The sequence below is a fragment of the Amyelois transitella genome, chromosome 20 (genome assembly GCF_032362555.1).
Source record: "Amyelois transitella isolate CPQ chromosome 20, ilAmyTran1.1, whole genome shotgun sequence".
NCBI lineage: Eukaryota > Metazoa > Arthropoda > Insecta > Lepidoptera > Pyralidae > Amyelois > Amyelois transitella.
Window position 1 is genome coordinate 7,257,006 of NC_083523.1, and position 23,711 is coordinate 7,280,716.

General features: G+C 33.6%; 1 protein-coding gene across 1 annotated transcript in view; it reads left to right on the forward strand.

Annotated features, from left to right (window-relative positions):
* Positions 1-344: 344 nt before the first annotated feature.
* The window catches only part of LOC106131449 (homeobox protein Nkx-6.2), a 51,807-nt gene continuing 28,440 nt past the window's right edge, over positions 345-23,711 (forward strand). Inside the window, exons 1-2 of the mRNA XM_060950016.1 lie at positions 345-767; positions 17,712-17,911. Of these exons, the coding sequence (XP_060805999.1) occupies positions 458-767; positions 17,712-17,911 (510 nt within the window). The 5' untranslated portion in view covers positions 345-457. The remainder of the gene's footprint in view (positions 768-17,711; positions 17,912-23,711) is intronic.

A 23,711-nucleotide genomic window follows, 5' to 3' on the forward strand; every position in this document is an offset into this window, starting at 1 on the left:
TATGAACCATTTATATCATACACAATAGTTTTTAGTCGCAGGCGAGCCAGGGGGAGCGGAGAGGGGCACCGCAAAAACTGCACCCGACTTAATTATAAAGAGACAAGAAGCGCCATTAAATAGCGATTCGTTAAATCTACGCTCTCGTGTTAACACCACGCGTCTTCTATCTCACTCGAAACGTCTACAGAATAAACGAGACGGCTGTAATTCCCGAACTTTGTATTTGTAAAGGGGCGGCGTCAACGATATAAGGTTTAGATTGACTGGGCGGCGTTCTCTATTCTGTTTTTTTTTTGTTTGCGTCGGTTTGAGAAGCGGTTTTCATTCGGTGTCGGTTCGGGAGCGAGGTGGCTCGCCTTAACTGCTCGACGATGCTCGTGTGAATTTCGTGTTCGAAATTTGATTATGTTATAAGGATTGAATTTTCGGCCAGTGTTGTGAACTTTTGAGGACGATGTCTGAACTGCGTGGTTCTCCGCCTCTTTCGCGGGGTGTCTTAGAGAATGGTTTCGGGGCTCCGTTGGCGGCTTTGAGTTCTTTGGCTGAGGCTCCTCCGCCGGCGCCTAATCCCCATGGTATCGACCACATTTTGTCACGGCCAACAGTTGGGGCCAACGTTGGCGCTGGTCTGCTGACCCCGAGGCTGTCGTTGGCGGCGGCTGCGGCGGGAATGGCTCACTACCTTCAGCACAAGCCACTGTATTGGCCAGGCTTCCAAGGATTAGTATCAAACCCTATGGCGTGGAGAGACCGCTTGCAGTCTAGTAAGTATTCTATTCTACTTTATGACTATCAGACTATTTGTTTTACAAAATGTTGAGGAGCGCTTCACCTTTTATATAATTAACTAAATTGAAAAAAATCAGTCACTTTTTTATTAACTCATTTCAACGAAACTATTAACAAAATGGTTAAAGATATCTTCATCCGATTCCAATAAAAGACATCAACGCGTCGACAATTTTCGATTTTAATAATTGTAGGTAAGATAAGTAGGTACCATGATTTGTAACTAGATTTTAAATATGTAGGTATGTTATTAAAAATAATACGATAAAAGTTTGATATTAACATAAACGTTTAAATTATTAGTATCTACTCATTAATTATTTAAATTTAAGAGTCAATGAAATTTAAATAATTAAATAATATGTTATTACCTACATAACAGTAAAAAAAACATGCAAATACTGATCTTACTAATAAAGTTATAAAAAAATATTTTTAAGGTTACATTTAGAATGATAATTAAAGTTTTAAAACAAACGCTTTATTTAAATATAACTTAATTGAATAAAATAATTAAATAAGTTTTATAAAAATATTCATGGTCTAGTAAAAATTGAAATGAATGCAATTTTTATTTTTATTTATTTTACCCAAAAACCCCACTAATAATGAATCGCTTTAATTCGCAACAAACCATCCATCACTATAATAATATATATACCTAACTTGAAAAAAGCTTGTCTAACAATAAAAGACGATTCAATGAAAGTTCCGGTGACCGCCGGATGTAGGCTCTACGGGTGGCGGCGGCGAGCTTACATACAATGCTACCTTTTGACCATTATATTTATATTTTATTATAGCACAACGAAAATAATTTGCTTTTTAAAAAATAAAAAAAAAGTAATGTCTTGTCAAATCAAAGATAGAAAACACGAGACACAAAATAGGTAAACTTTATAAATTAATAATATAAATAATTACTTTTTTAAATTTATAATTTAAATAATAACCATTTTAAATTACTAATTATTAATTAGGTGTTTTAATCCCTTACTAATCCCTTAATAATATAATAAATGCGATAGTCTGTCTCTCTGTTCCGCTTTCACAGCTAAACCGCTAGGCCGATTCTAATGTAATGTAACGTTAGTGAAAATAAAGCGTAATCATAGGATACTTGTTTTTAAAAAATCACTCCTAATATACTAAAAGTCGCGGGTACAGAGCTAGTAATTTTTTTAAATAGAGCTGTGATAAAGGCTACAATTTTTTTGTACTAAAGTTATGGATTAGAGAAATTAAAGCAGTTATTTATATTTTAATTATGTATTTAAAGAAATAAAAATGGGCAACTGTAAAATAGTTTTAATTACTTACTAAATTAACACAAGAAATATTAAAACCGTTGTTTATTTCTTAAGTACTTATCTACTCGTAGTCAATGTAATAAAAAATATAGGTATTATACCCGGGGCTTGTAATTTTAAAATATTTATATTTGAAAAGTCGACTGTTATATATAATACTAGCTTTCCGCCCGCGGCTTCGCCCACGTGTAATTCGGTTATATATAGCGTTTTTTAATGATCTCGACAGGGCTTTTTCTTCCACAGGCTGAAATCTTGTTACAACTGGAATTAAATATAGCCTGTGTTACTCAGGGATGATGTAGCTTTCTAATGGTGAATGTTTGAAATCGATTCAGTAGTTTCGGAGTTTATCGATTACATGTGTAAACAAACAAACATATAAAAAAATAGATTGTTCCTCTTTATAATATTAGTAGAAAGTTGTCATACAAAGTCTTTTTTTTTAAGGATGGGAAATCATCAAATGACCTCTCCCGCTCTGGGTGGAAGGAACGGAAGGGAGTGTCAGACTTTTACTGACTAAAACCCACCTCGTTCCTTCAGTTGCCCTTTGCGTTCCGGGGCCACGGTATCTCGTTAGAACTTTCCCGCAGCCCCGGCTCAGTTTATCCCGTTTCCCCCCCTTGGGGGTTGACATTTCAAAAATCCCTTCTTAGTGCTCACTTATGTTACTAAAGGAACCTCTGTTCAAAATCTCAGACTCCTATACCGAGCGGTTTCGGCTGCGCGTTAATAAATCAGTCACCCAATCGCACCCCCTAAATCACGATTGGAGGGTAGTTTGAAAAAACTTATAATGTCAAACATATTTACTTGCCTATGTACGTGTTCATGCCAAGTTTCAAGTTTATAAACCCAAGGAATAAGATTTTTCATAGAAACGTTTTTACCCCTTTTCCCCCCCTTGGGGGTTGAATTTCCAAAAATCCTTTCTTAGTGCTCCCCTACATATCCCAAGGAACCTACATTCCAAATTTCAGCTGTCTACGACCAGTAGTTTCGACTGTGCGTTGTCTGTCAGTCAGTCACTCAGTAACGGAAGAGTTTTATATATATAGATAGATAAACATCAGTCGTTTTTAAAATAGAAAATTTAAAAATATCAAATAAAACATTTCTTTTAAACATTTTTCTTGACTTTTAAGTTTTTTTTTGAGAATTCTTGTATTGTACTCGTACAAGTATCTTAGTATTTAAGTAGGTATCAAGTATTATGATAGGGCCGAGAGTCTGTTAGGTCGTGTCTGATTAAAACAGAATTTTGGCTGTTCAAGGCGTCGTCTTATTGTCGTCGTAGTCAAATTTTTTTTTTCGTCGGTCTGTCAGTCAATTTTGGTCGTCTAAAATGTCAAGTCAAAGAGTCTGTTCGTCCATGGAGGCTGAACGGCCGCTACATATTATGTTTTCTATTTACTCTATACTAGATATAGCTAACACACAATAAGATTACTGCCCTACTACACCCTTCTACCCCGTTACAACCCCGACGGAACCCTAACTTATATCGACGCACATTTGCGGCGTCGTAACCGTTGTTGCACGTAGACGTAACGGTTACGTTATTATATCTTTAACATAACGTTATTGTATAATATTACGGTACGTCTTGTCGGCGTGGATTTCGTGTGATTGTTAACATAATTCGCGAAGTTATCTTTTTTATAATCATGCCTTTTTCTGTGAACATAATTGAAACCGCTAAAGATTGTATTTAGCTATGTTTGTGTGTTGTGCGTACTTACAAGCATTGTTATAAATACATATGTTACAAATTACACAACTAAAAACAAATAACTTAATTGCTTCATAAGACTCACTTAACTTAATAAATTATATCTTTTCATTAATTTATGGTAATAATCATTTCTCAATTTTTATGCAAAACATCAAAGAGAAAATACAATTAGGTGTCTGATATTGGGAGATTTACTTTAAAAACCTACACTGATTTTATTCTAATAATCTTCTAAATAATTATTTAGAATTGTATTATAAGTAGAGTATGATATAATTCATGATATAAAATCATAATAAATACCTAAATGAGATAAAAATGTGTTGGATTATTAGGTATGTAGGTAATTCTGTAATAATACTAAGCTTACAATACAGCGCAAGACTTGGTTAGGTAGAGTAGTCATAAAAAATCCCGCACAAGTAACCCGGGACAACAGTTACCTATAAAATTACATACATAAGTACATATGGTCACATCTATATCCCTTGTGGGGTAGACAGAGCCAACAGTCTTGAAAAGACTGATAGGCCACGTTGAGCGACCTATTTGGCTTAATGATAGAATTGAGATTCGAATAGTAACAGATTGCTAGCCCATCGCCTAAAAAAAAGAATCCCAAGTATGTAAGCCTATCCCTTAGTCGCCTTTTACGACATCCATGGGAAAGAGATGGGAGTGTAAAAGGTTACACCGGGGAATATTTGTGTAAAATCATATTACATGTATTGTGGCACGATATAGCGTAATGTGTGTGATCTCCCCACTTGAGATATACTATCACCTTAATTATGTTTTCCAAAGCGTTGTAAATATTATTAGCTTTTTAAAGATATGGTCTTTATAACACGTATTGTAACATTTTAGGGAGGTTCAATTAGTTTATTTGACATTTTTTTTTTCTATTTTTATTTAATGATTCAAATTGTGTACTTACATATCTGATAAAACTCTAGGACAAGAAAATTTTCGAATTTTTATTGACTTTTTAGTTTAATTGGATCCCTGATCTAATTATTTCCTATACTTTTATTGATAGCAGATTAACTAATCTAACTAGATTTAACCCATTTATTATAAGTTAAGACCGAAAAACAGATTGATCTTAAACAAAAAAGTAGTAAACATTCTGTATAAAATGAAAATATTTGTTTGAAAATTACATTTATTCAAATCTATTAATATCTATTCAATGTTGCAACTGTTGCTTTTAGAAATGCCAAGTTGTAGGTATCGACAAACAGAGACGCTAATAAAAATAATAATTGTTAATAACCGTTAGTTAATAGTAATAATATACGGAACACAGATTGAGTTAGCCTCGAAGTAAGTTCGAGACTTTTGTGTCACGAGATACTAGCTCAACCATACTATATTTTATAATAAATATTTATAAAGGTAATAAGCAATAAAGCACAACTATCAACGCTCATTAGCTATTACAGTTTATCTGATAGCGGGCTATCAGTTAATATATCGGCGCGGTCGTGACACGATTATTAAAATATTCAGTCACGCGAAAAAATTCCTCATTCATAATTTTTTTTTAAATAAATTCTTTGGCTATTGAAAATTATCATCACCACGGCCACGTTTAGCTATCTGGCTTACATTCTGAATTGAGTTTCAAATAGAATATTTCTTACGAATTATTAAGGAGAATTTCCTGTAATTCCCACCGGAATTTGCATAAACAGTGTTCATACATGTACTTTCTTCGTTTCGTTTTGCAATACCTTCTCCTGCCTTTCTTATGGAGCAAGGATCAGATGAATCGTGGTCACGTCATTCAAGTGATCAAAGAAATACAATTATGTCTCTATTTAGAAGTCATCACTTTTTTGATTCCATTGTTTGTTTGTTTGATTCCATTGTTGTATAATTATTCCGATATATTAATAGTAAAAAGTATTTGTTTGGTTGCTGCTTTATTTTCATGAAATTTCACTCAAACTGACAGAGTGCACGTTGGAATAGCTCCTCTAATAATAGCAGTCAAGAAGATATCGTAGGAACGATATATTTTTCGTATCGAAGGGATAAAATAAATAATTGTCCTGCTGGCCAGAAATCACGACAATTAACCCTGATGAAGGTTTGTCTGGAGAAAAAGGGATATAAATATATTTTAAGCTACCTATCACAAAATCAGGTGTGTAATAATAGTTCAAAACTAGTATTTTAATACTGTTTTTTATACTTATAGCATAACGTTCTCATAGTTTAATAAATTGATTTTACATATACATCTAAATTTTCTGTTTGAACCAAAGTACATTAACTCTGCGATTACCTGGTTTCTACACTACCACAATTTTGCTATAATTATTAGTAAAATAAAAAAAAAATCTAAAAATATTCAACACAATTTTACAAACTTGCATATTCTGATAAAAAGTCCAATAAGAACTTTCATACCTATTAATTCCAAACAAAATTTTGCTAATTTAAAAAAAAAATACACAAAATATTCAATTTGTGAAATAAAACGCGAACCTGGAGATACATTAACAATTTTATCGTAACAAAATTTACAAACTCCATGAAAAAATTTGAAACGTTTGTGGCGAAATTTCGACAAATCCACCTTCTCCACCCATAGCGGGTCGAAAGGGGGCACGGTGCGGAAAAGTGGGGCGAAACGCGAAAATGTGGCAGCCCCGGGCTTTATTATGTTATTCTTAATTTAATTTCATTACGGAACGCGACCGAAGTATAATTACTTGGGTTAACGCTTTGTAGTAATTGTATACAATGATTTTTTGAAGAAATTGCTGTGATTCACAGTTATAGATAGGTAAGGACGTGTTTATAGAAATTTTAATTTATTTTCAGTAGCTGACAATAAACATTGGAAAATTTTATAATGTCACATAAAATGTGATTTCGTTATGTACCAAGATTAGTATATAATACTGCAGAAAATCATAACACAAAAGTGACACAAAAGGAAAAACTAATTATTTACAGTTTTAGAGGGAAAGAAAATAGAGAACACGCCTCTTCTTATGTTATGTAAAAATAATACCTTTTCGTTTTTTATTTCATTTATTCGTATGTTTCTATATAACATATTTCTATTATTACTTAAGAGTTAGTTACAGACTACAGCGAACTGTTTTCATCATTCAACATTAATTATGTATTAAAAGATGAAATTGAGATTCAGATAGTGACAGCCCACTAACAAAAAGAAATGTTCCAAGTACATAATCAATTAAGTGACTTGTAACACAAACATCAACAGTTTAATACATAACCCTTCTTACAATAACAAAAGCAGTGTATGAAATCCGGCGGCCATTACGAATTTGCAAATAAGGCCCGCGCTCTGTGGTCTCGCAATGAAGTGGGACATATTTTTTTAATTACGGCCGCCCCTCATTGCCTCCCTGTAACCGACATCGGACGCATGTGGGACTAAAATGGACCTGGAATTTCAATATTGTTGAATAGTTTTTAAGTTGCATGGTTTGTTTAGTTTCGGGTTTGGTTTGAATAAAGATAAAGTGAAAATATCAGTTTACGCGCGCGTAAAGTTGATTTCTATTTCACGAAATTTTAGGAAGTACTCTCTTAGTGCAACTTAATACTTTATGAGGGAGGACTATATGCGAAATTCAAAATTTTCTAAATCTACATATCTGTCAGTCAGTGTTATCATTTATATTGAAATATAGTCCATGTTAACCAAATAAACGACATATTTTGAGAAAAATTTAAACCTGCAACCAAACGTGTATAAACACACCACACACTTATGTAATTATAATGTAAATTACTCAGTAAATATATGTATAAGTTATGTACATTGAAAATACATTTTTAACAATATATGTATTTTTTGACAAATTTTGGCTAGCTACCTGTCATTATATAAATCTATCTATCCATCTAAATATCATCATCTCATCTATGTATAATATAATATATTATGTATTCTTAAACTTGCATAAGGTTCAGATATAGACCAAAGCATATTTTTTTAATTACGCCCGCCCCTCAATGCCTCCCTGTAACATCGGGTGCATACGGTGGGACGAAATTTCCTTTATTCGATGCGGTTTTTCAATACTGTTCAATAGTTTTTCAGTCGCATAGTAAGTTACAGTTTCAACTTTTTGGAGGTTAAAATAAATTTTAGGATATTGGTGTGGTTTTGTTGGGGTTAGGAAAGAAGACGTTTATTTTTTTTTTGTTGGGAAAATCGTAGTCGTGTATAAAACAAACAAAATAGCAATATATAATTCCTTATATATGTATTGCTGTTTGAATACACAAACAGCAATATATAAGGAAATTATATATGGACTACTTTTGGACATCAAGTTGTACTTATATCAAATCGAAAATAATTTAATATTTCGTTTTGGGTAGTGAATATTAAAATTTAGTTAAAAGCATTTAAGACTCAAATCACAATATCTTAAAAATAACTTTCAAGTTTCTTGAGCAAAATAATATGCATTTTATCTTTAATTAAAATTTATAATTAAAGATAAAATGCAACAATTTGCAATTTAACCATATAAATAATGATCCTGGGTTTTAAAAGTATTTTCTCCATTTTGTTTATATTTTGCAAAATGTTCATTCATTGATTCAAAGATAGTTTCGGAGGGGGTTCCGCTCATCTAAATAAGGCAAACAGGGTGTCAGATTGCGTCGCTCGCGATAAAATGTTTTATTAAAATTATTAGCTGATCCCCACTTGTGTTATATCTAACCTATTTAGTCCAATAAGATAATGTCTATTTATTTTGGAATTTGGATGAAAACGTGGATTCTGAGTTATAGAATTATTAAATATGACGCGTAGGTTCAAATCCTATGTCCCATAACACAAGTCTTCAACTTTTATACATATTTATTTATATTACTTCCAAACAAATCCTACAAAACACAACATCAGTTTTCCGTCCCACACATGCTATCATTAAAATATTAATACATATTGTAACACAACTCTTCATAAGGCGAGCGTGTTTTTGCGCGCACATCTGTGCCCGTATGATATCACTTTGATAACTTTCCCGTTTTTGCGGGAACATTGTTTTGATTATGATAGTTTATAAGGGATGAAACTCTCACGTCTGCATGTGGTAGTGCAAGAGTTATAAGTTTTATTCAATGACATAAAAATGAGTAAGTAATAAGTACGTCCAACACACTATTTCAGTTCTTTTTTGGCGTCCACTTAGTGCAATAATCTCCCAAGATTATGGGAAACTTACGACCTACAGACATATGTGGGTATAGGGTTAACATGCCCTTTTTTCAAATAGATAGTCTCTGGTTACTCCTCCATGAAAGAGGCGTGATCATAAGTACGAATGTACTTATTATGTTATATCCGCTTCTGCGGATTTGTGTCTGACAATATAAGAAATGAAGGATCAATAAAACAACTTTAAAATGAAACTACTTACAAATGATGACTTTATTGCTAATGAAATGTATTGCATTCCTCAAAAGAAAACGCAATCCTATCCAAGCTGGATAGAGAAGATAAACAACTAGATAGATAGACAAAGAACCAGGTTAGCATAATATGTTTGATGTTCTCCGCTACATTCAATATGGGTTATGAACAAATGTCGCCGCCATATTGTAACAGGGAGGTGCTTACTACCGCGCACTTGCGACTGAACTGTTTTAGAAAGTTTCGATTTTAAATTATCAGGATCTAGTTATTTTTTTTATCTTATAATTATTGTTATCCTGATGGGACGATAAAAGGGCTCAAATTTATAAATGTTTTCGCAAAACACACGAAACCGCCGAGCTTGCATGAAGAGAGTTATGAATGTGGATGAAGCGAAGGAAATATGCAGAGATCGTGGCAAGTGGAAAGAGGTAGTCTCTGCCTACCCCTCCGGGAAAGAGGCGTGATTTTATGTATGTATGTATGTTTTCGCAAAATTTTGCTGTGAAAACTTGGTCTGCACAATATGAATATCAAAGGTAACTCTAATGATAGAATAACAAAATCAAGTATTCATATAGTCAGATTACAAAATATTCAAAGACTTTTTTGTGATCTTGAATTCACAAATTAATTTAATATTTCTGTACTGACGAAGAAGCGTATAGTATGCGTAAAATTATATATCAATTAATAATTTCTGACATAACACATTTTGTGACTAGTATGAAAAATTTAACTGTGTAACACAGTGTTTGTTTGTCCAGAAATTTTACTTTATTCTTACGGATTGGTTAACGTTACATTGTGTATTTAAAGTGTTCGCGGTATAAATAAATTCGCATAAACGTACTAAACTTAGTTTTAAGTGATTTATTCGAAGTCAACCAATGTTGTGAAACCAAACGATGTGACAATTATTAAATGATGTTTGAATGTCGTAAAAAATGAATAACACTTTGATTTGATATCACTGTTTGCAACGCGACGCGATGCGACAAGTGCGACTAATCGCAACCGTGCGCCCCGTTATCTCCGCCGACAGGTGTCGCCTGTGTCGCGCCCATATGGACCTGCTCCTATCTCTATATTGCTCACAAATGCTTGTACTCTTGTGATATCGCATGATTATTACGATCCTTCGTGTGATATGAATATTAAATGTTATCTATATGATTGTCTAGTTCTGTTTGCATATGTTAAGATAAAGATTTTCGAATTCAACAAGTAAATTTGGGTTAATTATATAATCAGACAAACAATTAGATTTGTATTTCGAATCGAACCGAAACTTAGACTAAAGAACTGAACATTTGAATTTTCGATTCTTTCTTATGGAAATCCTTTAGAGAAAAAAAATGCATGCAATGCTGAGACACCGGTCAATGACATTTTTCAAAGTAATTTTTATCAGTGTGACTGCTGACCGATGATAATACCAATTGTATACACTGAGGAAAACATGTGAGGAAAGGTGCACATTCAGGTAACGGGATATGTGACTATAACTCAATGTGGGTAAGCTTTCTTAGCAAAGTTTCCGGAAGTTAGACGGTAGTCGCTTTTTGTTAAAAAAACCTCATTTATTTAATTAAGGGTTGTGATCACGTACGGACCCCAGCCTCCAAATTCAAATTCAAATTCAAAAACTTTATTGTAAAACATAGGTAAGTACTCGTAGTACAGACCTGTTACATGTGTTTATAGTATCACTATGTTTTATGCTGGAGAGGATGTACAATAGTTAATTATCACTCACAAGAGGTGAGGACACAACCGGGTCTTTCTCCATGATGATGATAACGACAAATTTTACTTAGAACGGTGGGGTCAGTGGATAGCTGTGTCGCCTAGCCTTATCTGGTGTATGGGAGGTGGTCCAGGTATTTTCTGAGCCTTGTATACCAAGAAGGTCATAGGTTACATTTCAGCTTGAAATTTTAGGGAAAACCTTTCTTTTTCCTAAGATTTGCGACCAATACCTAAAACAATAAAGTTACAAATAAAATCTACAAATGTTACTTAATTTCGTGCAAACGAATTATTTTAATACGAGGACAAAACACATAACAATTAAGAGGCTGTGTCCCGAATCTGTGCCGAGTGCGGTTTCAACCCTTCCCTAGGGATCTCGTCTCCATTCCAAGTAACGAGGAGAGAAAGGGTAGGGGAATTAGGTAGGTGTTTAAGGGAGCCATTTTTGAAGTTTGTTTTCATTTTGAAGAGGTCGCGTTGGTTATATGCTTATCTATATATGTGAAAATTTAGGTTATTTATACAAATGACAACTAGAAATTGGTTACTTAAATTAATAATTAGCTTATTTAAGTTAACCTTTTATTTCTGAGTGCAAAATAAACGAATTTTCTTTATTTATTATTTCGGAAGTCAGGTGTTTTGTAGGCGATAGGCTGCAAACCTCTTAATATTTGAATCTTTCTATCCAATAGATAGACGGGTAGACAGAGCCAACGGTCTTGAAAAGACGAATTGAGATTCAAATAGTGACAGGTTACAAGCTCATCGCATACAAAAAGAATCATCTCGAGTTTATTAGTTTTTCCCTATGTTATCCATGGAAAACGATATCTTTTAGTTAATTAATCATCAAAAAGATCCAAAATGGTTGTCAGCAAACAAATTCTCTTTGCCAAAATGAATGAAACAAACCAAACAAACACACATAACTTCCGTAGTAATTCAATAAGGTAAAATACACACATAACGTTTTCATCCAAACACGAACACGCCTTACCACACGAAATCTGCGCTCTATCATGTACAAATAAATCCTACTCATTTACCCTCCCACCGGGAAGAGGGAGGAACTGGGATAACTTTTGCTTCTTATGTTGTAACACGTAAAGTTGAAAATTGAAAGTGACCGCAGAATAACTGAGGTGAGTAGCATGTGCGCCACAGTATAGAGAACAAAGTAGGTAAAATGTTTGAACCGTGGTATCGAAAGGCCTAGACGAATAAGTATAACTTAATCAAATCGGGGACGTCCTGGCAAAAGGTCAGGTCAAGAGTACCCGAAACCGACGAACTTTCATGAAGACACTTATGAGTGTGGATGGAGCGAAAGAAGTATGCAGGGATCGTGGCTAATGGAAAATTGTAGTCTTTGCCTATCCCTACGGGCTCTCCTGGTGATTTATGTATGTATGTAAATTATTTCACCTAAAGAAAAATTATGTCTATTTCCTTTTCGTTTTTTTCGTTAAACTTCAATGCCTGGGTTCCCCTCTTAGACATTCTCTTTACACTTTGTCCAGACTTCGGTATCATCTTTAATTTAAATTAAAGGCCTCGCAATGGCCTATTATCTGTTTGCATACCTTATTAGCATACCTTATAATGTATGTTATATAATATGCACCTTAAATATAAACCGAACAAGGAGTTAGTCACGATCTACTATTATTTCAGTTATTTTTTACTTTAACTTTTTCAATGTCGTATAAAAAATCCAGAATATACATATCTATAAGAAGAACTTAATTAATATAACCTTTGGCATATAAGACAAAAATTTGTGTCACTAGGGATGAACAAATCTCAAGTCTTGAAGGAAAATAAGATGTTTGCCTACTGTACTGTTAACTGTGGTGCTTCATACACAACAATTTTAATTATTACTCGAGGTGTGGGAATTCCTTATGTGTAGTTTGGGAAGCTTAACAAACTCTACGTATAATAAACTTAAATTAAATAATGTCGCTTCACTGTTATTGTACTTTGTTAATTATAATTAGTACTCTTGGAACAAGATCCAAGAATTAACGTGTTTTCAGAGTAATTTATTAGGCCCACTTGCGCTTTCTTACATGAAGTAAATTATGTTGGATGTAGTTTGTATATACCTACCTACCTATTTATTTATTATGGCTATCCTGACTAAAATATAGATATTTCTTAGCGCACAGATGGAGAATGCTTATATAAGCCTCATAGCAATGAATGCTATGAAAATCGAGAAAAGATGAAATAAATTATATAGATTAAGTTAACCTCAATAAGTAAGTTTGAGCCTTGTGTTACGAGATAACAATTCAACGAATTACAACTTAAAGAAGAAACTAAAATAACTCAATAAATATAACGTGATATGTTTTTTGTGGAATAGGAACCTACTTTTACTGGGTTTGGCTTGCATGTCATATCATTTTTTTAACCTGTCCCTGCCTAAGTGGCCCTTTGTTCCCTAAAAAGCCTTCAGGCTTCCGCAAAGGTCAAGTAGCTACTATTATAATTTGTCAGGCTTCCGATAAGGCACAAATTCCAAGTCAGTCTTGTTCACTTGCAAATTTATTCAATAAATCTATACAAAACTGTCCATCGTATAACTCGTTCGCGATATTATTCGTCGAAACTGCAAGTTTGCCTCGGTCCGAGACAATATTCACAAATACTGCATAATGCATGCGCAATATGGCGCTGCAAAAAGTGAGGCGGTGCATATTGGGAGGGGAATTGTAATGGAGAGATTAAAAGCTATGTGAGTAGGTAAATATGCCTTTAGACGTTCATGTATGGAAGGATAAAGTAATGTTACACTGAAATCTGACGTAGCTTGGACGGTTAACTCAACCTTATCAATGCCGTGCTCCCGGCACCAATTCAAAAAAGAATAGGACCACTCTTTCCCATGGATGTCGTAAGAAGCGACTAAGGGAAAGGCTTATTAACTTGGGATTCTACTTTTAGGCGATGAGCTAGAAACCTGTCACTTTTAGAATCCCAATTCTATCATTAAGCCAAACAGTTGAACGTGGCCTATCAGTCTTTCCAAGAATGCTCTGTCTACCACTCAAGTATGAAGGGACATAGGCGTGATTTTATGTATGTATGCCAACCTACTCAACCCTTCAGCGCGTGCAGTCGGGTTAGTGCGAGTTTTAATCGATACAACGAATCGAATAAGTAAACGAGTTTGTATGGAATTGTATTAGTGTCATAGCGTATCCATTAGGTGGCATTCTCTTGTTCGTCTCGTTTGACCGAACAAAACTCGCATTAACCCCACAGGTTTTTTCACGATATTTTCCATTACTATAAAAACCCTCAGTTAGCATTCGAACTAACTGTGGGTCTTATAGTAAAAGACTAGTGACTGACACTCTTGTGTTACTTAATTGACTGACATAATATAACATACTTACCGCCAAAACTAAGAAGCTAAATTTGAATACGTAAGTATTTTACATGTTCTTTGAGAAGTGTAAGGAGAGAATGAGAGACAATCTTGTGTACTAAGTATATACTTAATTTCTACCTACCTTTATACGGGTATGCTCTTCAGACAAACCTTTATCACCGACCAGTAATTCTTATATAGGTATTTTATTCAGTCTTTCTACACAAAACGCCACAAAAAAGCTTTAGAATTGCATACGAAGGTAGAACGCTATACGTTTCGTACATCGGCCATATAAATTGTCCACATGATATTAGGTTACTGAACTACAGCAAATACCGGATCAAACACCAACTGAATTCACCTAACCACAAAACGAATTTGATACTTATAACACTGTAACAAAGTCGTTATTTAAATGCAGTGGACCCAGACAATGTTGGTTACACACTTTATAATATAGATGTTAGAGTAATTTCAACCGTATGTGACTGCGATAAGGTTCAAATTATGTTAAAAGTAGTTGTTTTCCTGTTTTCAGTTACGTTTCCCTTATTTAATGACTGTAAACGAAGTATTGATCATTGTTTTTGTTATATTATGTTTAAGCGGTTAATTTGACGGCCATACTTTATTCTGGGACACTGAAGTGTTAGAGGTTTGATCTAATAGATACGAAAACAAAAATTGGTTAGTCGTGATAATTAATAAAAAAAAATTGTGAAAATATGCCTTTTTAGCAGTTAAGATTTGAAACTAGTTATATATCACCGTGTGAACAGATTTAAGATTCAGATTATTTTTTCACAAGTCGCATACATGTCGAAAAGAAAAACAAAATACTTACTAGTGACTAGTAAATTATAATAAACGTATATAATACTAATAAATATTTATTACATAGGTACTTAAGTAATAAGGTGGACCGCAGACATAGGGTTAATGTTTACATTAATATTAATGTCTATTGCTAGTGGAACAAAATATCGATGGTTAAAATAAATATTCTATTTACTTATAAAGTATACGTTAAAGAATAAAATGCTTTTTTCAAATTATAATAATTTTTTTGTGCAACAACAATGAGTATGTTCCAAAAATATGCTTCCAAAGACATACATATATCAATCTGTAAGCAATATCTCTAAAGTAGAGACATAGTTATAACTTATTATATGTATAGATAAAAACGTAATGAGACCTGACGATCATGTCGTGAAGAAGTACCTTTCTATGGCTTCAAAAAAAGAGGAAGACCTCAAACAACCAGGCTATCGAATGTCCAGAGGTACATGAAAAGCCTCCGACTTCGGCAAAAGGACACCAGCCAAATAAAAAAAAGCCGACTCCAAATAACTGGAATAGGGGTGGACCAAGAAGAAGTATAGATGGAAAATCTATGCACTAATCATTGATAAATAATATAATTAGCGAATGTTCAATTGTCATAATTCGATTTTAAATACCTTCTAAATAAATCATGGAAAATAATAATAGGTAAGTACTTAAAAATTGGCTTTTGTCATTATTTGATTCCGAAATCACTAACCATAAGCTGCCTTTCTGTAAACGCCATATTTTGTCCGATTCCGAGGTATGTTTACGACGTATTTGTACAAATTATATTTACTTGCAAGAGATTTATGACAAAACGTATAGAGCTATGATTTGTTTTGTTTCTTTTTATTTCTGCACTGATTTACGTACTGAATTTATTAAGACTTCTTTGCTTGGATACATATAAAAAATATCTTAGTGAAAACATTATGAAGATTTTTTTATTAACAATACTGGAATACGCTCGCCCTTTTCTCTGTGTAAAACCATGTAAGGTGTAGGTTACACATTATATTGCCAGCGGTTTGGGTTGAGCGTTGTGATACGTAAGTCATCAATTCCATCATTAAGTCGTCCAGCTAAAACGAGTCTTGTAACTATTGACTAACAAGTTATACCCCTCGAGCGAAACAAAGGCGTGATGTGTGTACGTATGTTTATGTTCCACGATACAACTTACTATATTGCTAAATTGCGATGGAAGATAAAAAAAAAACAGTTGTTAAAATATTAAGAAACTTCAGCACAAACACTTCCCCAATTCGGCGACGTGATGAAACATAAAAATGAAAGCCGCATAAACCAAAACAAAGGGCCATCATATCCCATTGTGATATTTTTCATCGCGTATAAATGTTTTGATGAAGCGGTACAGTCGGCGACAGAACGCTCCCGAGGGATGGGGGGGATCTCTACGCGACGATATTTGAATATCGAATAAAAAATATAACGAGAGATAAATACTGCTCACTTTTTTGCAGCTATTACAGTACTGGCTTGATGTAAATGCAGTTCCTATAATTTCGTTTTTTAAATGGGATTATGAAATCAAATAAAAAAGAATGATTATTTCGTTAAAAACTTAGTACCTATAATAGATGAACAAAAAATAAAATGTGAGTAAAAATAAAGGTAAATCACATATTTTCAAAGACGAAAACTATTAAACCCGTATGTATGTATCTAACTTGGATACGTACTCTACTAATAATGATACAATCTTACAATTGCAGAAAAAAAATTATTACTAGTTATTTACGCAGACAGATCGCGTCTTGAAAAATAATTAGCCAAACAAATCGGAATCAAAACCTTCGCTATCCTTGAAAAAAAAAAACAGGATGCTTACCCCCCTAACTGGGTGTATGAGGAGACGGGGATAGGGGGAAAAAAAAATGAAAATAATGATAAAAACGCCGACGCAAGGGACGTCACTTCGATCCGGGGTGGCGGGAATTAATGAAATGTATCATTTAACATTTGATCATTTGTGAAGACCGTAAACGATTTGTTTATATGGACTGTTTGTTTTGAGGCCTCGTCGCCTCTCTTTCTTATTTTTTTTATTTCCGATTAAGTTCTCAGCTGTTGGCTGTTTATATTATAGTTTATTTAAACGTTCACTTATTAGTGACACTCTTTAGTGTGTGAATAGTAGCAAATTTCCTGTTATAACTCTGTCCAAGATGATGTATTGTTAGATCTCACTACTTTCTTGTATTTATTTTAGGTAAATCTTTCTCTTGACCCTTTTACAATCCATGGAATGGAAGTAATATATTTTTTGTATTAGCTTTATGTGTTATTCCTTTAGTCGCTTTTAGCAACATTAAAAAAAAGAAATGGAGTAGTCTAATTCTTTAATATCTTTACGGTGAAAAAAAACTAAGCTAATTTTTTTATATTATTTAAATTTAAAAACACTACATTAAATGGGGTAACCATTTTTTTTTAATTTTCTTCTTCTAGTGAGCAACGGGGCTCTCAGCGCGTGCGCAGGCCAAGGCGGCGGGTTGGACAAGGACGGCAAGAAGAAACACACGCGGCCCACATTCAGTGGCCAGCAGATCTTCGCTTTGGAGAAGACCTTCGAACAAACAAAATACTTAGCCGGTCCAGAAAGAGCTAAGCTGGCGTATGCGCTTGGCATGACGGAGTCGCAAGTAAAGGTAGGTGTATCATTTTTAAATTTAGAATGATTTTGTTTTTTTTTTAGCTCAAAATATAAAGTTCGCCAGATATAAATATCTTTTCGTAATTTTAATTTATGTTTTAAATACAATATCCGATGAGTTTTCCAGTCCAAAAGAAATGCTTTATTTTTGCTATGTGTTGTGTCTGTCAGGGAAATAAGGTAGGTAAAACTACATAAAACTATGTACTAATATTAAACATTGTGAAAATCTATGGAATTACTAAGACATTTAATAGCTATAAAACATAAATAAAAAAAGATTTATTATCTCTACTCTTATCTTTCAACAAAACTAAATGACCATCGCTTCACACAGTCCAATCAATAAAATCTCACACTCCAAATCAATTAGCGAGATCGGAACACGAGGCGCGACGTAAGCCGATTACCCAGATTGAAAAGTCAATCACTTAGCGCAGTGGTAGCGGCATGGTCAGAAGGCTCGCTCGCAGTAATCAGAATAATTGAAGACAATAGAAATGCCATATTGTAAAGTCCATTCCTTTAGACCCTATAATAAAGGTCGTAAACGGTCTTGATGAGAACGTCTTTTTTTCGAAAAATACACTTCATATAATTCATATTCAAAATTTTTATTCATTATTATAGGATACTTCATATCGCTGTATAATTCAAATCTTTTGGTTTCACAACATTGGTTGACGTTAAATAAATTACTTACAACTAAGTTTACTGTCGCTAATGTATAGTCAATAGAAAAAGATATATGATATCTGTTACTTAAATCTCAATTACTTCATTGAGCCATGCAGCTGGCCGTGGCCTTTCAGTGTTTCATGCTGGTCACCAGACCAGCATACATACTCGTATATTTTCAGTATCCCTTAATCTCGAAAAGACTGGAAGGCCACGTTCTGAAGGCTGGTCTAGTAGCAACAAAGTGGTATGCCAGCTGCTCCTCTTTTCATGCAGCAGCAGTTTCTCTTTTGTAAAACTTGATTAAGGGAAAGGATTAACTTGGAATTCTATTTTTACTCGATGGACATCATCATCATACCATTTACTGCTCGGTGTCTTTTATTTGGTGGCTAAGTCTATCTCGCAAGGGAAACGAAACATACATGTGTACTGCGATGACACAAAAACTATTACTTGCCACTTCTACAGTCTTATATTATTCCGAAATCTATGGGCGCGTTCTATTACACGGATTATAGTGGGATCTATGAGTTTGCACACATGTTACACTCAGTACAGATTTTTGGCTGCAAAACTGGCCTTCCGTTGCCTAAGGATTAAATAACTGGTAAGGTATAACGGTTTTCAATATTAATTTAATATATTGACATTTTTGCGAAATATTCTATTTTTCTTTGTGATAAACTTTTTGTACCTTCATCAAATAGAATACATCACATGCGTCCGATAATTAATTGGGATTTATGAGTTTTCTCTTTAAGTGTTTCCAAGACTGTTGGCTCTGTCTACCCCGTAAGTATAGACGTGAGTATATATAATATATTTTGATGGACAACTAGCGTTGCGAAGGGATATGATCAATCAAATAAACATTATATTTAAGTTATGTTGACGTAAATTTGCGATTAAATAATTTATAAAATATCTCCCTTTTCGGAAATAATTATACAAATTAAAACAAAAACTAGCTTTCTTACGTTTTAGAAACTAAGCAAAAAGAATAAGTGGCGGAGTCTGTTTTTGATGCGTTATCATTTTTGTCAAAAATAAAAAAAAACACTTATGTAATAACAAAATAGATTTAACAAGTTTTGACTTCTAAACGCCCGAACTCAATAACACTTAGGAAAACTTGTTTCAATTAAGAGAACAAGCGAAATAGGCGTAAAAGGGCACATTTTATTTTTAACTAATTAGGGTTGCACCCTTGCTCGCCAACCGTTTAGCGAGGGCAGGGGTCCAGTGTCCCCAAAGGTTTACGGGCCCTGAACATTGACATTTAAAGCTAATGACATTTGCTGGACAGTGGATTATTATTATTTAATTTTATTACGATCTATTTTCTTTACATATTTAAATGTAAAGAAAATAGATCCAGCCAGCCAGATTGAATTAAAAAAAAATAATGAAATAACTTGAGTTAAAATATTAGTCAAATTGTGATACGATTGATATTTTAACTATTAAACTTTCTTTGAGGCCGACGTTGCGTTTATGCTCGGTTGCTCATTTTCCGTAAAAAATATAATGTGTAATTGAATAAAATTGCTTTAATAGCATATTAGAGAGACGTCACATTATGCGAAAAGATTTACATTAATATAAAAGTTCAGCTGCCTTTCTGGTGCAAAACAATCAATTATACTTATCTAGCTGCTCAGTTACTGCCTTTACAAAATACACACTAAACAATTTAAGTCACCCAACTAAGATCAAAACTGTCAATAAATATAATCTATCCAGCGATTAAACGTATAGTAATCAATGTCCCTTATAGCCCTTGAAGCACCCTACGGCCCGCATGGAGTCGACAACTGTGGCGAGCTGCGGTCACGCCGTTTTATATTCAATCTGCTAGGTTATTAGATTTTTGTTTACTGTTTTAGAACCTGTGCCGTGTAGTTCCCGGGTGCCGTGTGGTTCCAGGCACCAATGAAAAAAGAATGGGACCACTCCATCTCTTTCCCATGGATTTCGTAAAAGGCGACTAAGGGATAGGCTTACAAAATTGGGATTCTTTTTTTAGGCGATGGGCTAGCAACCTGTCACTATTTGAATCTCAATTCTATCATAAAGCCAAATAGCTGAACGTGGCCATTCAGTCTTTTCAAAACTGTTGGCTCTGTCTACCCCGCAAGACGTGTTTTAGAAGGTGATTCAATCGCATTATTGGACTAGACTAGCTTCAGCCTGCGACTTTGCTCCAGCGGGAATTTCCAAGAAAAATATTAGTATCTGTATGTCATGAACGAAATTAATTTATGATTTTGGCTGGGAAGACATTTTTATCTACATTGTACACATACCCTAATAAATTTCTTTAAAATACAAAGAAAACGATTCACTGATGCTGTGTTAGTTAACTAACTTCACACCGCAGAATGAAATAAATTTTACATGCCAGAACAATTTTCAAAATTTTCATCGTCATTTACTAAAAATATATTATCTCGGCTCGTGATCTCAAAACAAAACACATAACAAAACAAACGAGCTTGCAAACTATCCCCTCTTCACCGTACATCATAGCTGACACGAGGGTACAAATTATATTATACTAAGTGATACGTGTCGTTAGGGGCGAGGCGATATCATTGATGAGATTATATTTAAATAGATACTTATGAAATTTGCGGCGTATCTATTTAAATGAAGTCAACGTCCACTTATTTATATAATATTTTTTTTTAAATATAAAAAGCGACTAGCATGGATGCATGGAATAAATAACAGTGTTTCCTAAATAGTATCTCAAAATTATGAGATTTAATAGAATTAAGAAATTTTCACATGAAGCCTGAAATTTGGAGAGCTGCCTAATGCGTTTTCGGTTACTTCAGCTGCTCTACATCTTTTCATTACGCGAAATCTACAAACGTATTTTCATCTATTATGTGAAATGTAAATGTTCGTAACAAGAATTTGAATGGGTGTTAGCTGAAGTGGTGGCAAAAAGCGAACTATAGTCGCATTAAAATACATCTATACCTCATTTTTATTTATTTTTTGTTTGTATAACATATAACAATAATTAAAACACAAAACATTAAAACAGTCTAAAAAAATGCTCACAGAATGGTTGAAAATTTTAGTGACTTTAACATTAGGTGCATAACAAAAACAATAAATAATAAACAAAATCACTAGAATATAATAAAAATAAAATGAAAATGAAGCATGTGCAAAAGAACACATAAAATGGATTGGTTAACTGATGCTTATAAATATATAAAGCTGCCATGTGTCGATCCAAAAACATGATCCTTAGCGGTCTGTTACATTAATTCCGGAAAATCCTCTCTTAGTACACCCTTAGAAGAAACCTACATGCTAACTTTCAAATTTCTAGATGCAGAGGTTTCGAACGTGCATTTATTGTCAGTCAATCAGTCAATTTACCCTTTTATAAGTATAGATTCCGCAGTTATGGGTTATGGATGTGTTAACCGCTTGTTAGAACTATTTTAAGGGTATGTTTACACTAAGCACGTGTTGGGAGTGTGTCACCGATTGTCTTGGTGGGTCTAATGTGTGAAAGTTACGAGCACTTATAATATATAATTCTAATCCATTTCTTCTTTTTACTATAAAAATAGATACACCACTATTATTATTTTTACATATTTTACTTACCCTGAGAAGTAGAGATTGTATATTTAAGGTCAATTTATTTGCAATGGATACGAGTACTATAAAAACTAAAAACGAATACTTATCGTATTAATAATAAATCTACCGAGCAAAGTTAGGTTGTTTTTTTTTTCTACTGGCATTTCGAAAACGGTGGTTATTTGGTACATTGTAATTAAATAACTAACGAACAATAGACCTTTCAATTTTCAATGTGAAGTATTAAAAATACATTATTAAAATAGTGAAATAGACGAAATACAAAAGAAATTTCGGCAATGAAAAAGTCGTTTGGTTCTTTAGTAAAATATTTAAATACTATTAATAGCGCAGTAAATCCACAAGTTTTCGCTAACGACATAAATGTGTGTAACACCCCGTAGAACGAGTGTAATCAAGTGTATATAAACGGATTAATGATTCGCTACATCGCGACGATTGCGCGACGTTCGCGCGACAGTTGCGCGACTAACTATCGCTTAGTGTGTGACGCGGCAATTCGTAATCTTGTTAGAACATTGTTTACATTTGATTTGTTTTGATGGATATGGATGTGTCAGGGATCTGATGCGGAGGAATTTTCTTTTTGTAATAATTTGATTGAAATCTCAACAGTTTTGCATAAACACTTTTTCAAGTTTATGCTGATTTGTTAATTTCAAATTTTCGTTATATTCAATTATTTCCACTTCAAAATTCTGGCTGCATTTCAGGAAAATTCAGTGGTTTGACTAAGCGTGACAGATACAATTACTTTTTTTTTTACTAAGGTCACTAGCTTATAACCTCGTTTTACTAGAAATTTCGAGGTAAATTGAAACGATACGTTAACTAATAAAGCATATAGTAACAGATAACTTTATTATAACTCAAATTACACACGTTAAAAAACATAGACGCTTTACTTAGTAAAATATTCATATTTTATCTTGGTTTTCGTCAGTTTAACTAAAAATCATTGGACATTTATTTACAACTTAACCTGAACAAGAGCTATAAGTGAAATCTAGTAGTAATACTCATAAGGATAACGTTATCACGATGAGACAATCTTGACACCGACAAATCATGAAGTATTTTAATTCTATACAATTCAGTGCTGAATCCCGCCAATAATCCTTTACAACACTAAACTGTAGCCCAACAAATGACTGCTTTTATTCCTAAATTGAGCTCAAAAGCCAATGTACCGGGGCAATTACCCTAACCAACTTAACAGTTAATAACACAAACGAAAATAGACTTTAAACACTTCATTATAAAGCTCACATCGACTGCTCTTAGTAAAGTGGTAGGCTCTTTCAATTCCCCTATATGGATGTCATAGCTCATTTAGCATTCGATAAAATTAATCCATGGGGAAGATTAAAAGGAGGGTACTGTATTTACACATGTGACGCCTGCACCGGTGCATCGGGAATCGGGAATGCATAATGTAATTAATAGTTGACTGACGATTGTTCTATATTTTATGGTATTACTGT